General features: G+C 35.9%; 1 protein-coding gene across 20 annotated transcripts in view; it reads left to right on the top strand.

Annotated features, from left to right (window-relative positions):
• The window catches only part of STXBP5L (syntaxin binding protein 5L), a 183,463-nt gene that overhangs the window by 15,930 nt on the left and 152,260 nt on the right, over positions 1 to 15,273 (top strand). For all 20 annotated transcript variants that reach the window (XM_086884036.1, XM_086884037.1, XM_086884030.1 and 17 more), the window contains one exon: positions 1,415 to 1,512. In XM_086884036.1, coding sequence (XP_086740162.1) covers positions 1,415 to 1,512 — 98 coding nt within the window. The remainder of the gene's footprint in view (positions 1 to 1,414; positions 1,513 to 15,273) is intronic.

The following is a 15,273-nucleotide window of genomic DNA, read 5'->3' as shown; positions in this document are numbered from 1 at the left end:
GAAACAGAACTGAGATCTTTGATAAATGCCAACATTAACATAAAAAGTGAGTTACTTTGCTCCAGCTTACTGAAGCATATGCTTCTGGGTTTTTTCAGCCTAGAAACTAATAATTAGATATTCTTAAAACAACTTCCCTTATCAGCAGTAATTAAGATACGAGACAAGTAAGATCTCTTTTAAGGAAGTGGTTATTTGCTGAAAAACATACATTTGGTTGTTCCCAAACTGCTTGTGAATATCAGTTCAAGTGTTTCCAGCTGTAATGGAGGAGTTGGAGTGATACAGCTGTGGAATCATCAGCTGCCTTTTACTCAACAGGTCTGCAATTAAGGAGTCCCTTTTGTTGAAGTTGTTCCATAGGGATTGCTGAATGCTTCAGCAGACATAGTTCTTGAACTAGATAATTTCAAGGAAAAGGAAAATAGCTTAAAAACTTAAATTTCATTCAGTTCAAAGTACTTCCTCTCCAATCCCAACCACTTACTAAAAAAAGAGTCGGTCCTAGAGTTCAAGGTTTTATTTTGTTAAATAATATAAACCATTATTATTATACTAAAAAATAGCATCTCGTGCCGATTTTTATGTAAGCAGCCCCACACATAAATTTAATTACAGTTTGTTTTTATCTGTATTTTTAAAGTCTGGTCTTGTTGCTTTCAATGTTATTCTTATGTTAGTGTTCTCCCTCATCAGATTCTTCCCCGTAAGAATTGGTCAAGTCATGTTGGTCATGACTTCCGGGTTAAGGTAAATTAAAACACTGAGACAGTCTTCAAGGATGTGTTGTATCATACTTAGTTTGTTTATTCCCCAAAGTATCTATGCAAAAATTAGAATTTAAAGCATAGTATTATAAATAAAGATTAAGAAAGGGTGAGTGGTTCAGTTGCTCATTTTGAAAACATCTTCTCTGGCGTCTTTGTTTTTTAAATTGATATTAGGGGTTTTTGCCTCATAGACTCAATTCAATTTATTGGTTTATTGGATCTTTTCCCCTGGACATATTCCATTTCTTTCTGCTGGAGCTGTTCTGTTGAGGCTGAGGTTGTTTCTGACAGTGTTTTGAAAGCATATTATGTGTCTTTTTTTCAGTTTATACTTCAGCTGCCCTGCATATTAAGGTTATCTTTCAGCATACCACTTCAGCAATATAAACCAGTTGTATAATAACATACACTTTGCGATCTACTTCATTGCAATAAAACCATTTAAAATATTACTGAGTGAAAAGCATAACTAGAAATTCACGTGAACAAAATTCACCTCTGTATTCAAAATACTGTATCTTTTTAAATACTTCTCTTGAAATGTATTGAAAATGCTACAACATACAGAAAAACATAAGCATAAAACATTCATGCTGTTCTCTGTGGTTGCAGTTCAGTCACTTTGCTCCTTTGCTCTGTTTCAGACGGTTCGTCATGGTTTTCCTTACCTACCCACTGCCTTAGCTTTTGACCCAGTTCAGAAAATTCTGGCAATTGGAACAAGAACAGGAGCCATACGAATGTATCCTTTCTCATGCAGAATTTGCACCATTTCTATGTACTTGTAATACAGGGATGGGAATTCCACAACTGCTCAGGTAAGGCTACAGTTGTTATGTTCTATTTCATTTTGCTTTATGAGACAGACTGGAAAAGGATGTGCTGTTGAGGAATTAACCAGGTCCTTACGGGGTTCAAAGAACAGTTTCTGACTGAGTTTTTAGCATAAGGTTTTGGCATATATTGGTTAAAATAGAACAGAATTGATCTTTTTCGGCATGAAAAGTACAACTGGACAGCAAAGTGGTAACGAACAAGTTGTGAACGTTGTGCTAGCAATAAATAAATTAATTGCTGCAATGCAGTTAGCCAATGTTAGATTGCAGTTAGATGCAATTTATTTAGACTCTTCCAAGTGAATGGTGGGAAATAAGTGATTTTAGAACAGAATTAATCTCTTCCCGGATGAGAAGGTGAAGCACTGTTAAAGTGCCTATTTCTTTTTGTTAATTATAAAGGTACTTCAGTGCCAGAAACTTATATGTTGTTTTTAATACAATGGAATTTTTAAGTTAGAAGTCTATATAGTATGAATTTAATTAACAGATAATTAAAAATTTGAGACTTAAAGAAAAAATTAAGAATATTTAAATATGGTGTATTTCAGAATGTTTCTCTTCATAATTTTCTTAGTTTGGCATGGTTCCAATGTTTCTACTTCAATGAAAATACATATAAAGCAAAGAAAAAACAGAGAAAGACTATTACAGGAAGGTTTAAAAGTTACAGAATACAGAATTAATAAACCAATGTTTCTTACAAACATTTTTATAGCCAAATAAATTATGTGTTTAAAATAGGGGACAATGCTGTATGAAATAGTAATATAATATTTTCTAGTTCTTCTGCTATCCCTGTTCCCAAGGTAACTATAAATGTTATGAACATTACAAGTTACAAAACAAGGAAAAATTCCCTTGTAGAAAACAAGCCTGTGCCTCATGTAACGTTACTAAAACTTTGGTTCCCCCATTTTTGGATGCTCTTGGTCTGAACAGTTGCATTTCTGTAAGCCTCAATTTCTCTCTGATCCAGAATTTCTCACAAGGCTCAAAACCTCAAGTTATGTGACAAACTTTGCTTTGATAGTTCTACTCTTTATTTCTTACCTATGTGAAGTAGATTGAATATATTATGTTCAAATGCAAAGAAGAAAGTGTCCATGAATTTGTGCACTTCTGGGAAGTGCAAGTCTAGTAGTCATGGTTTCTTCTTCTTCTTTGTAGAGGTGTGCAAGGTTAAAAATCTGAGGCTTTGTTTCTGGAAATGTCACCAATATCTTCAGAGTGAGGGTATTGGGAATTCCATGGTAGAAGTAGGAAGAAGACCTTGCAGAAGATTAACTCCTTAGCCCACCTCTTCTTTCCATCTCAGCAATGTGGCTTTTCTAGGAGCAGTGCAGTCACTGGCTAGGCATTCTGCATCTCTACAAACCCCTCCTTTGCTGAAAATTCAGGTGCAGAGCCTGATTAATACTGGTTCATGTAGAATTAATTTAAGCCTTTATTTTTTCCTCCTGCCACAGGAACATGAAGTGGAAAAATAGCTATATCCCTGAGCTTATATAAAATTCTCTGTATGTTTTCTATAAAAATAGATTATAAAGAATTAGCAGAAGGGAAAAGAATGTTTTTCAAAGTGCCCTTCCTTTTAACATCTTTTCCCCTGTTTGCTAGCGAACTCCTACCTCATTCACGGAGAAATTTCTACCAGTTCTAGTGTCTTAATCTGTCTTAATCAAACAAGAGCATCAGGATTACAGGGCATTTGATTTTTTTTTTGGAAGATATGTCATAACATAAATGCTTCTAGCTTAGTCACAGAGAGCCTGGTTTGCTTAATTGAGCCCTGAGTTAATGGAAACTGTGCTTTGAAGACAGAGGGTGCCATAAAAAGAATTACTTATTTATTCATTTTAACTGAGGTTTATCCATTTCGCTCTAAGTTGTGCAGAACATATTACATAAAAAACCTACTTGTGGACTAATAAATTTGCAGTGAAGCAGTCTCTAAGACTACCCCCAGAACACCACTTATTTAAGCCAGTCTTGTTGCAGATGTTTGTCGTTTTTGAAGCCAGACAATAAAGTTTAAGTCAAGATTGAACAGATTAAGTCTTAACCTGAAACTACAGTTCGTAATGTGGCTTTGTTTTTATTCTAGCAAACTAAGGAAAATACAGGTTTTAGTGGCTCTAAGTTTTGTACAGTATCCTGTAAAAATACTTTTTAAAAGAACTGCACAATTTCATTCTGTCATGAGTAACCTAAGAAAAAAGGAATTCTTTCCATACATACACTGTATTTAGCTGGTGTTTCTAAACAGTACTGTTGATGGAGTGGGAGGAAAGACTGCTTGGCTGCCATCAGAGAAATTCACCCAAGTATTTATTTGTTTGTTTACTGGTAGTGCCAAAGGTACCTGGTTTGATTCAGACTCTGTTGTTTAGAGAACACAAAAAGATGGGAAGACTGAATTTATGTTTAATATTCATGTAATGATGTAGAACAAGTTTTCCTTTGATGATTCCAAGTCACATAATGGTATTGTTGCTTCCTTGACTTTGTAAAAGATTCACAAGGTATTGGTATTTCTACTGATCACAAGTTAACAGGTCTCAAAAGACAAGCTGTTTTTTAAGAAAAGGAAGCACGTCCTTCTGTGTTGTGAATTAATGTCTAACATCAAGCCTTCAGGTGATCATTTCGAGTGATCCAGCAGCAGTACTGAAGTTGACTATGTTAAATTGTCCTGAAATAGAGCATATTATTCATAAGCTGCCATTAGAATGCAGAGATAAATTAAAGTTCATTTTGGTATGGCAGTCAATTTGTCTTCTCCTAGTTTCTTTTCAGGGTGCTTAGAGACAACTGCTCTAGCTTCTGTAGCACTGGGAATTGTTGTTGCTATGCTCTACTGATCCTAGAAGTCTCTGTGGGTTTGCCAAGGAAGTTCAAACAACTGCAGGCATTACCTGCAGTGATGACTGCTGGGTACTGGATCCTCATAGGTGCAGCCCATGGAATCAGAATGCACTGCAAACCATCGATGACGGAGCATCTTCTTATTACCAACAACACAAGCTAACAAAGTCTGCAAATAAAGGGCCAAAACCTCACTCCTGAAATGGTTGCTCTGGCATCTGGCAATTTACCTTTGTCCTAAACATAACAAATTCATTTTTCCTTTGAGGTCTTTTCTTCCTGTCAGAAGCCTGTTCCTAGCTCCCATAGTTCAGATCATTGCTTGATACCACTCTAAGTGGAATATTCTTGCTTCAGGAAAACACATTCAGTTGAAGAGGGGCTATGAAATTGAATTCCTTTTCTTATTGTCTCCATATCCATCTTCTCTAGTCCCAGTCTGAAGAACCTCCTGACACTACACACAATAAAACCAAGTGTGCAGTCTCTGGATGCTGTCAGAGAATGTTCTTTATCACCATACAAGGAGGTGAGAAATGAAGACACTTGGTCAGACTTGAGTCTCTTCTTGGTTTCAGAGGAAAAGGAGAAGTCTGGGGTTTTTCATATTCTCAGATTGAATAAATAGATTAAAATCAGTATTGTTAACAGTGATTATTCCAGTAACATCTGAAGAAGTGGCATGCTGTGTTCAGATTTCAGGATGCATATTTCTGTATTTTCATTTATTCAGCTGACAAATGCTTCTTAAAAATCATTTTAAGTACTTTCTGGAGTCACTTAGTTCTTTGGAGTTTTTTTTATTGCAGCAGAGCTGTGCTTAGTTGTTACAGCTCTCTGCTTACAAGAATATAGAATACAGCATCTACACTTCATTTTTTATAATCAAACTTCTGATTATGTAGTGGTCAATTGCAGTGAGAAATTGTGAAAGAAACTTTTCTCTAGCTGTTACCATCTTTGTTTATCATGAAATGAGAGGAAGTTTGTCTTAAATCCAGTGCAAAGAAAACAATCTGCTGGGTCCAGAATGGCCTCCACACCACTGAAAAAAAATCACCATCAAACAGACTTAAATTAGTAATATGTTTCTGTATGTGTTATAGTGTGGTCTGCTGCTGTTATTAATACTTATTTTTTAGACTTACAGGCTCTGTATTGTCATAGATGCAGGTTGTGGGGCATCACTTTCAGTTTTAGTTGCTTGAGCAAATCTGGAAGGCATCTGCAATTCATGCAAGGCTTTTCCAGTAGGCATAGCTGCTTGTTATCCATGTTATCAGAAAATACAGTGGCCATTTTATACCTAGGCAAACAAAACATTATTCTGACTCGCTAACACATGACAGTGGAAGCATTGCTCTATCCCCACCTTTAACTTAGCTGCACAGTCCTGACTCTTCCTTTGCTTCAATCCTGCTGCTTGTCAGATATATTACTGTGAGCCATCCAATGCACTAACCTGGCAAAACACCAGTTCTTCTGCTGTGCTACTTTTTTTGCCCGATTAGCAAACTGATTTATCTGGTGATTACCTCCAATGTAAGTCAGAATGATGCACAAAGTGGAAGGAGTGCAGTTGGGACTGGACAGAGAAGAAAATGGGGGAGTAACAAAATTTTGGCACAAAGAATCAGGTTATTAAATTGACTTGTCTTAGTGTATGAAATTGCATCTGATAAATACAGGTATGGCAGATTGTAGCTGTCTATGAAATTTGCTACAAAATGTAGAAATAGCCTTTCAATTTTGAGTGGTATAGAAGAGAACATCTCTTTTACTTATATTTAAAAAATCTTAAAAAAATTTTAAAAAAAATGTAAAGCTGTTTGCAAATCACAAAAATTCTACAGGTTCTTCTCAAGGGAGATTCTGCTTTAGGATCCTATTTGGAATAACTTTTTCTGGCCTGTTTTATGTATTTTTTCCAACGCTTTAATAGGAGGAGTGATTTTTGAATGTCAAATAAGGTACAGCAACACATATTTTAACAGGTCTGTTTTGTGGAGAAACAAACATGGCTTCAAAAAGGATGCCAGTGGCATCCTGGCCAGTGTCAGCAATAGGGTAGGCAGCACTGGTGAAGCCACACTTCAAATCCTGTGTCAAGTTTTAGGCCCCTTTCTAAAAGAAAGATATTGAGGTGCTGGAGTGCATCCAGAGGAGAAAAGTTGTGCTGGGGAAGGGTCTGGAGCACAAGTCCTACAAGGAGCTGCTGAGGGAGCTGGGGTGTTTAGCCTTGAGAAAAGGACCTTATCACTCTCTCAAGTACTTGAAAGGACAAAAGAAAATGGCTTTAGATTGTGCAGAGGAAGTTTAGATTGGGTCTTAGGAAAAAATACTTTACTGAAAGGGTTGTCAAACCCTGGAACAGGCTGCTCTGGGAAGTGGTGGAGTCACTATCCCTGGAGGTGTTCAGAAGTTGTGCAGGGGTGGCACTTAGGGACATGGTTTATTGGTGGACTTTTTAATGCTGGGTTGGTGGTTAGACTCGATGGTCTTGGAGGTCTTTTCCAAGCTAAGTGATTTTATAAGAATTTTTTTTTTTTTTTTCCTCTGTGAAACAGCCAGTAAACATATCTTCAATTCCAGAGTCACTGTGCCAAGTAAAGGGGAAGGTGAAGTCTAAACCTAAGATAGCTCTGTTGAACGTCATGGATCCTCAGCAGCTGATGTACACAGAGAGACTGTATTCCTGGGAGGTAAAACTGAGGCTGTTTGTGCACTGTAGAAAAAAGAAAATCCAGCAAAGAAAATAAATGACGCTAATTAAATCATTGCTGGCAGAGTTCTGAGTAGGCATGGAATTTTACAGTAGCTAAAGGAAATGTGGTAAAGAATGTTTGACATCAGGTTGGATGTACTTTAAAAGAAAAGAGAAGAATGTAACTTGAGGTTTTGGTCTGTGAGAAGTGTGGCATAAAAGCTAAATATAAATTGTGACAGATTTACTCTCCTTGGAACTGCTGTCTTTTAATCTAAACAAGGTTTCGGTAGTTCTTTATCCTTAAAATAAGCTGACTGTGTTCTCTGCTGTTTACTCTGTGTGATTTATTGGGCAGATGGAATGGGGGTAGCACAGACAAGATCATAAAGCCAAAGTTCTGTTGTTTGACTTGGAAGAATCATTGATACATTTAATCTTTTATCTCATTGTATAATATATTTGAGGTTTTTTTAGAGAACTTGAGCTTTTGAGGAAAACAAAATTCACCAAGAGTCAGTACTCCTAACGTAAGTTCTTTTAGAAATTCCCATGCAAATCAGCATACAAATGTGTATATTTGTGTGTATAGATACCTAAATAGGTTATTACAGAAATGAATGTATTGTCAATCTACAAGAATAAAAAAATATTGTAAAAGATACCAAAATAATCAAATTTAACTGTATTACTAATCTGACAGAACCAGAGTTTGGAGGATTTTTTCTATGCTAAGACTACTATGCATCTGGTTATGTGTGCATTCACATCTATATACATCCATATACGTATCAGGTTTCTGCATTCATGCACAAATTTGGGTCAGTTTGTTTCCCATTTCTCTACCACGCTTTTTAAGTAAGCAGACTGAATATGTTACAGTTAAATGTACTGGACTTCCCTCACTTTCAATTACTGCTTATCCAGGAGATAAAAATGGAATCTGACCTCTGCAAACAAATCTACTGAGAAAATATGGATTTTCATATATTTGGAGATGCATGTAAAGCTGGTATACAGGTGGATGACTCTGGCAGCATTTTAAGTAGAGCTGATGACTGCATTTATGAACACTATCTGAAAAAATGCCTTCTGATGCCTGTTACAAGGGGATTTTTTAAGTATAATAAAAAAACCCCTCAACTTACTCTGACAATGAAATTTTGACTACTGATGATAGTAAACAATTTTAAAGAAGTGATGTGTCTTAATTAGACTTTGTGTCAGCTTTAGAGCTTTCCCTACCTTTTTTGTTCCAAACTTTGTCATCAACACAAGTATTGACATGCATAGGGAATAATGTACATCAATTTTCCCTCCTTTCCAGTCTGCTAATTATCTTTTTTAGACAACTATCCATGAACTAAATTTGGCAGACATCCTAAAACCACAGAAATTTGTAGTCATACTACACACTTTCTTTTCTTCTTTTGTTTTTATCTGGCAGATACTTTTGGAGGGAATTGATACTTCTCCAAATAACTTAGGAGAGCTAGTATCTAGTAAGAGACAAACTCAAATTACACAGACACATACAGTGGGAGCATTTTAGTGTTGTGGAAGACCTATTTTTGTCTAGCTACCAGCACTCATTCAGTTTAAATTCTTGATGACTTCTTGAAGTTAGACGTCTTTCTTGCAGGTATGTTGTTAATGGAGGGAGGCCAGGGATGAAAGGGAACTGTGGAAGGTTGAGTGCCCATTATGAGGTAGAAAGGCCACAATTACTCTGAATAACTGTATATGCATTGGGAATACCAAAGGAGAAGTTTCTGAAAGAAAAGTGTTCTCCCTATGAGGGTCTTCCAGAGCAAGGAACATGAACCATGTGATGAGTGGTTGAGTAGGAAATGGGATAGACACAGTCACACACTATTTCAGCCTAAACCTCAAGTAAAGGTGTAGGATAAAAGCACAGTTTTTCCTGAGGTTCAAGAAATGGGGAGATGAACAAAACAGAGACTATGATCTCATTCAGGAGAGGGGGAGGGAAAGGTTTTCTGGAAGAAGTTATTTTCCCTTATCCATGGTCAGCTCACTCCCTCTTTCCCTGACTGACCTAGTTTCACTCCAGTTCTTATAGTTCTTAGATTTCTATTCCTCATTCCTGACCTGTCTTTTCTTAGTGGCATTGAGCAAGCAATATGCTTTTAATCTCCATCTTTCACCTGACTTGTGCAAAGCAGTCTCTGAATAACATAATTTTTTTAAGGAAACTGTTCAAGTCAAGAACCAAGATCTTTCCCAGCTGCTTCAGATATCGCATTCAAAGCCACACATGAGTACAAAAGGAAGAACTAAAAAAGAGCATCATGGGAGAAACCAAGTTTGTCCAGAAGAGATAGTGGATGAAAAGCTATCAGAAAATGAATAGCTGAACTAGAAGGCATTAAAGAATGTAAGCGTGGCATTAATCTCTTCATCAAGAGAGAGCACAGGGAGGGGAAGCAACCCAGAAATTTTGTTCCTCTTTAGTGTTGTTATAAAGGAGATATTCTGGTGTTTTATCAACACTGTTTTAGTCTTGTACTCGAAACACATCACCCTGTAGGGCTCCATGAGGAAAATCAGCTCCATTTCAGCCAGACACATCACACTCTTCAAAAATTCTGCAATACTGTTTGTTTGAACAGTTGTGGTTTTTCAGATGATGAGGAGTGGAAATCCAGCAATCTTAATATGCTTTAATTGTAAAATTGATAATTTGAGCAGAAAAAGGATAGATCTTCTCTCTAATTACTGACAATAACTGTGCATTTCAGTAATCAGTTTCTGTTTTTTTTCATTTTATTGAATAAAAAGTAGCATGTATTTATGTGGTATAAAATAGATATAACATACGTAGTATATTTATACATTGATATTCAATATTAACCGTAAAAAATGCTCAGAGATAGCATAAGAAAGAAATATCAGATTATGATTCTTTAGTACTATAGTTGATTTCTGGTTGGGTTTTTTGTGTAGTTGTTCCAACAAAGCCCCAGTCACTGAATACACTACATTTTAAGCAGCTATAACAAGTGCATTTTAAATGCTGTGACTTATAGGAGTTTGACTTTCTGTTTTGTTACTTGGCTGTATTTTCTGCAATGCAGAATTGATAGCTCTGTGATATATTTACATATTTCAGTTGCTTCAGTAAATAAATAAGGATTGACTGAATTATGTGGTCTGATCTGAGACACACTGATTTCAAAAGCACCATGCTTTTATTATGAGATGAATCAATATGAGATGTGTGATAGAAGAATGTATTTGAGTACATTTATGTAGTAGGGATGCACATGAATGACTTGAGTCAATGTTCTCTTGGAAACCTATGATCAGAACATACACTTAGGCTTCTAAAATATTTATCTTAATATTTTTTTCCTACTTGCAATACAGAAGTCCACATTCTCAAATACTTTCTCCATGTCAGGTGTTGATAGATGTGTGCCCCAGTTTCCATTAGATTATAACAATAGGGCTTTCTTTTTCACAGCAGTTTTATTAATCTTAATTTGTAGATTTTGAGAAATTCCACTTTAAGATAATTGCTTAAAACTAAGGGGAAGCGAATAGAACTCATCAATACTTTATCTGTTGACGAACTGGATTTAAAATTTGTTACTTGGTTGGGGGAAGTGTCTTATATTCCTTCTGCAGACATCCTACATTCTACTTAGTAGATTATTTGTATAGTTTTAATACCAATTCATTTTATCTGAGTGGCAAAATTCATGAGAGGGGCATCCTTTTGAAACACAAGAATACATAAATATTAATATATAAATAGATATATAGATAAATGAAGTTAAAAGTTAATTTTGTCTCATGATAGAACACTAGTATGATTAACCAGTCTTCTCCAGCAACCTCTGTTACAGGATTAAGGTCTGGCAGACCATCTCAGAGCAAGTGTGGCAGGTCAGACTGAACATAAAATGCAGTAGTGGATGCTACTTCTAAGAGTTTGTGCTCATCCACTGACTTGTATTTTGGATCTACAGAATTGATATGTGGGACTGTCAGTTCAATTTTCTTAGCAGAATATTTAAACCTACACATCCTGTTACACACAACATAGTGCAACCCAGTGTTTATAGGATAATGATTTAGTCACATAATTTAAAGGAGGAATCTTGCATTCCAGTTTGTGCTCAAGGGCAGATTATAAATTTTACTTGGAACAGTGACTAGATGCAATAGTTATAACATGTGAAGTTCTTCTCATTTTTGTAGATCATGTTATCTTAGCAAGACAGATGGAGTATCTATTTCATAATAGCTTCATATGTTTGTTTCACAGAAGTTCATAAAATATTAGTTTATATTGGAAGATCAAATGACACCCAGTAGATTTGGTGATTTCAAAGTAGCACTTAAATTCAGAGCTGCCTGTCTGCACCCATAGCTCTTGTCTTTGGTAAATTCATTTATTTTATATAAACAGATCATAGCATACACAGGTTATAATAGGGGCTGGAACCTAAGACCTCTCCATCCTAGGTGAAAACCTGCTAGCCATGATTTCTTGTTCCATCTCTCTTAATTGAATATTCCCTTCTCTCTCAAATTCCCACATCCTGCCCTCCTGCACTGCACAAGTCAAGAGTTGCTGTAGTTCCAAGTAGTGGTCAGGACACTGTGCTTATAGCACTTTTATTTTAAGTAGAATAACCATTCCTTTTCTGTTCCTCATTATTTTGAGACATAAAAAATGTTGCACTGATAATAGCGAAGCTTCCTCATGCTTTATCAGTGCATCTTTTCGTGGATAGAGGCACCTGCAGATTTAGAACTGGTCACATGGATTTTCTGGGAGAAGTTTTCATCTTCCGCAAGAGCCAAGACTTGCTTTTTCAAGTCCTTTGGCCTTCAATAAAAAGTTTTTAACTTGATTCCTGCTGTTCGTAGCTGTAAAAGAGTGAAGTGTCTACCAGTGTCAAGAAGTCATTGCATTTAATAGATGTAATGCATGGTTTTAAAATTCTTTTAAGATTAAGAATACCATGTTTATATTTTCCAAAACAGACAGAGGAAATTCTTAAATACATTTGCAACAGAATGATAAGCTCTGTTAAAAACATCTGTGATTTACCAGGTGTGTTTTAATTACGCCTCCACAGTATGTGGTTTGTATAAAGTGAATGAATAACCATTCTTGAGCAGGTATTTCTCAATGAAAATAAAATTTTATATTAAAATGGACCTTTAATTAGTTTAAAGATAACTTACCTAAATTAACATCATCATTCAGACCATAAGCTTTTCAAGCTGTCAACTTCCTCAAGTAGGATGTCCCAGCTAATAAGAAAACAAAACTAGAAACCCCAATCTTTCCTGAAACGAGTTGAGCAAATTCTCCTGTGAAAATCATTCCTAAGAATGTCTCCTATGCTCCTGAATTTTGTAGCTTAGTAGCTCTCTAGCATTGCAACTCTCAAATGAAAGGAAATACTAATGAAAAACTGGTTCATTTTATAGGTTCCCTCAGTTTTAATTGATAGATCACTATTTTGGACTTGAAAGTACAAGAATCACTTCATTAGGCCGACAGTTTTACTACAGCAAAGAAGCTTTCCAGTTTTTAAGAGTAAATTAAATCACTGTGAGATCAATAAATGCAATAAGAAAACAGTGTAATTTTCATGGCTGCTGAACAACTTAAAGATGAGACATTTTCCAGTTGTTTTAAAAAAAAAAGTTAAACTCTTTTAAAAGGAATTTATATAATTCTGCCTGCTACATATTCCTAGAAATAGACTAAATCTTCTGCTGCAAGAGAGGACAGAAAAAAACTGACTCTTTGCTAGTTTCTTTAGAGGAATGGTTATTTTCTGCCTTGAAATTCATTAGTTAATGTAATTCTGAGCAAGCATGTAGAATGTTGTACCTTACTTGTCTATTTTAGCTAACCACTGCCAGGGCTTCCTATTCTAGCTAGCCATAATCCTTTTTAGGGCTTCCCAGAAAAGATGCTAACAGATTATATTAAAAGTGAATTCTTTTACTTCTAAATTCGTACCCTAACCAAAGGAACTCAAACATGGAGTCCTTAGAAATATAGTACAATTAGGTCTGCATGTTCAGTTCATTTTTCATTAGTCCTTCATCAGTTCTGTCCTCACACTTCTCCAGCTTTCTATTGTCAGGATTCTTCACCAACCTTATGCTTTGGGGCCTGACAAGGAAGAGCTGTGTCAGGGTCCTTGTCTGCTTTGCCTTTGTACTGTGAGCTGTAGAGAAAGGAAGAAGCACAGACATTCCACTTAGAGAAAATGAGGATGAAAGAATGAAATACTGCTTTTTTTGAACTGCTGCATTTCTCTGTTGTTGCTTTCCTGTCTCATCTCCTGTGAGACTGATGTTATATCATGAGGAGAAAAAGAGACAGTTTTGGTTGTTTTGTGAAACAGTCTAGTTGGTTGCCTGCTCCCAAAGTACAGCAATCAAAGTGTCTGCTCTGGTTCCTCTGGCATGTTTCAAACTGGCTACAGGGACTGAAAGTTTTTCTGTTCTCCCAAGAGGAGCATCAGGTACAGCTAAATTTATTCATCTGGACAAAAGCCACCAAAGCTGCTGCTGCCACTGAATAGTTTAAAGATTTCTTCTGCTCCCCTAGTTTAGAACAGGATCCTGAATGTTGGCAAGCAAAAAATCCAGCAATTTGTGCTAATGTGGTGCAGTTTCTAACAGGACAGGTGAAACTTTTGAATGGTGGAGACGGTCAGAAAGAATGTTCACAATCTGTGTGCTCGGTGTTATCTTTGCCATCCAGAAACAAAACTTCCACTGGGGCCTAATGGTTGTCAGGCTACTGGTTTGTCTCTAAGCACCACTAGATGAGGCTCCTGCTATCGACCCATACAAACAGATCTCTGAGTGTGCAAAAGTAAGGAACCCATAGTTAGGTAGGGTTATGTTATCTGCCCTTGCTTCTGATCTTTCTCGTATTTAGAGCATCATCTGTGTGATCATCATCTCCTAGTTTTACAATGTCTGTGCACTGACAAAAAACAGCCAATGATAGACTGTTAACTTTTGTTTTGGGGCTTTGTCTCAGGATAAATATGTTGCACTTCTGGACTCTGATATGATGTTGCCATCAATATTTTAAGACAGAGTGGAATACAAATCAAGGTTTCACATGCAACTTTAACCCTTCCAGGTGATCATATTTCTGAATTCTTGGTTTTAATTACATTCTTTAGCACTCCTTTATCACTTCAGTGTGATCATATAGTAAATAATTCTTCAAGATTTGGATCAGTTTTGCACTATTGTCAGAATCACAACTTATTTTCTGGTAAATGTATTGAAATGTATTTTAAAACATTAGTGCTAATACTGAGGTAACAATTACATAAAATCAGTTAAATTTCAGAAAAAAAACCCAGATTGTATAAAGTATCTCAAAATCTGAATTAGAAATTGCCAAGTCTAATAAAACTATCGGTTTATTTGCCTTTTAATTAGCAGCTTTACGTTCCTAATTAAAACTATCATCCTGCTTGCTAGAGATACCTTTAGAATCCAAGCTTCAATTCAGTATTTCTCATTTCTCCTTTCTCTTCTTCCTCCTTAGTGGAGATTGAAAAGAGCTAATACTGTCTATAGTTCCAGCAATGATTATGAGGGAAAGTCTGTCAGTATTCTGTGAGGCTGTGAGTGGCTTTTATGAATGAAATTAAGCCCAGTGTCAGGGACATAGAAGATCAAGTTAAATCTGCCTGTGTTTATGCTTATAAAATAGTTAAGCATCTTGGATGAAAGCAAAAGAAGCTCCCCCAAATTAGATAGTTTGAGAATTTCATAGGAAGTATTTTCAAACTACCTGAAAAATCCGCAGAAGCTTTTGCGAGAGCAGACTCGTGCAAGCATCTTTCATTTAAAAAAAAAAAAAGAAAAAGAAAACAAATTTCTCATTAACCTTCTTAAATACATACTAAAGAAACTCCTTGTTCATCAACCAACTACAAGACCAATGATAAAATTAGAAAATGTTATTTAAGTGGTTTTTTTGGTTTTGGTTTTGGTTTTTGGTAGGTTTTTGTTTTAGTTCTAGTCAATTTATGGTTATATAATCATAGTATGTCTGCCCTGAAGC

The sequence above is a fragment of the Cyanistes caeruleus genome, chromosome 3 (genome assembly GCF_971803275.1).
Source record: "Cyanistes caeruleus chromosome 3, bCyaCae1.hap1.1, whole genome shotgun sequence".
NCBI lineage: Eukaryota > Metazoa > Chordata > Aves > Passeriformes > Paridae > Cyanistes > Cyanistes caeruleus.
The sequence above is the reverse complement of the archived record's forward strand: the minus strand, read 5'-3'. Positions and strand labels throughout refer to the sequence as shown.